The 505-nt window shown below is 60.2% G+C and overlaps 1 protein-coding gene across 1 annotated transcript in view; it reads right to left on the bottom strand.

Moving 5' to 3' along the window:
* Positions 1 to 18: 18 nt before the first annotated feature.
* The window catches only part of LOC104081276 (chloride intracellular channel protein 6-like), a gene marked incomplete at its 3' end in the record, with an annotated part of 2,848 nt that continues 2,361 nt past the window's right edge, over positions 19 to 505 (bottom strand). Inside the window, exon 3 of the mRNA XM_009583951.1 lies at positions 19 to 447. Within this exon, the coding sequence (XP_009582246.1) occupies positions 19 to 447 (429 nt within the window). The remainder of the gene's footprint in view (positions 448 to 505) is intronic.

The raw sequence follows: 505 nt of genomic DNA, 5'->3' as shown, positions 1-505 counted from the left end.
CCCCCGGCCAGCACACACACAGCCCCGGGGCAGGCAGCGCGGCCACCTCCACCACCGCCTCAGCAGGAGGCCTCTCCCTCCCTCTCTCTTCAGCACACTCCAGCGATCCCTCCGACCCAGCTGCCAGCTCCCTTGGACCTGCTGCTCCATCCGTGACCTCTCCACCTCCTGACTCTGCTCTGGCTATCTCCACAGATACTCCCATCACCCCTCCATCACGTTTTTCATCCATTGCACACTCTGTCTTTGCTTTGCTGCCTACAGACGGGATTCCACTCGGAAGTGCTTCTGCTGAGCCCTCCTCCTCCTCTGCTGTTGTGGTCTCCTCCAACTGAGATGACCCTTCACTTATGGGATCCCCTCCAGCATCCACCAGTGCCTCTAACTCAGGTGCTACTTGCAACACGGGACCCTTGCCAGGCTCCACAGACTCCTCCACTGCGTCCTCTGCTCTCAGGAGAGAGCTCCCTTCTACCTCGGACGCCTTGCCAGTCTCAGATATTGC

This window comes from Fulmarus glacialis, unplaced genomic scaffold (assembly GCF_000690835.1).
Source record: "Fulmarus glacialis isolate BGI_N327 unplaced genomic scaffold, ASM69083v1 scaffold44118, whole genome shotgun sequence".
Taxonomy (NCBI): domain Eukaryota; kingdom Metazoa; phylum Chordata; class Aves; order Procellariiformes; family Procellariidae; genus Fulmarus; species Fulmarus glacialis.
The sequence above is the reverse complement of the archived record's forward strand: the minus strand, read 5'-3'. Positions and strand labels throughout refer to the sequence as shown.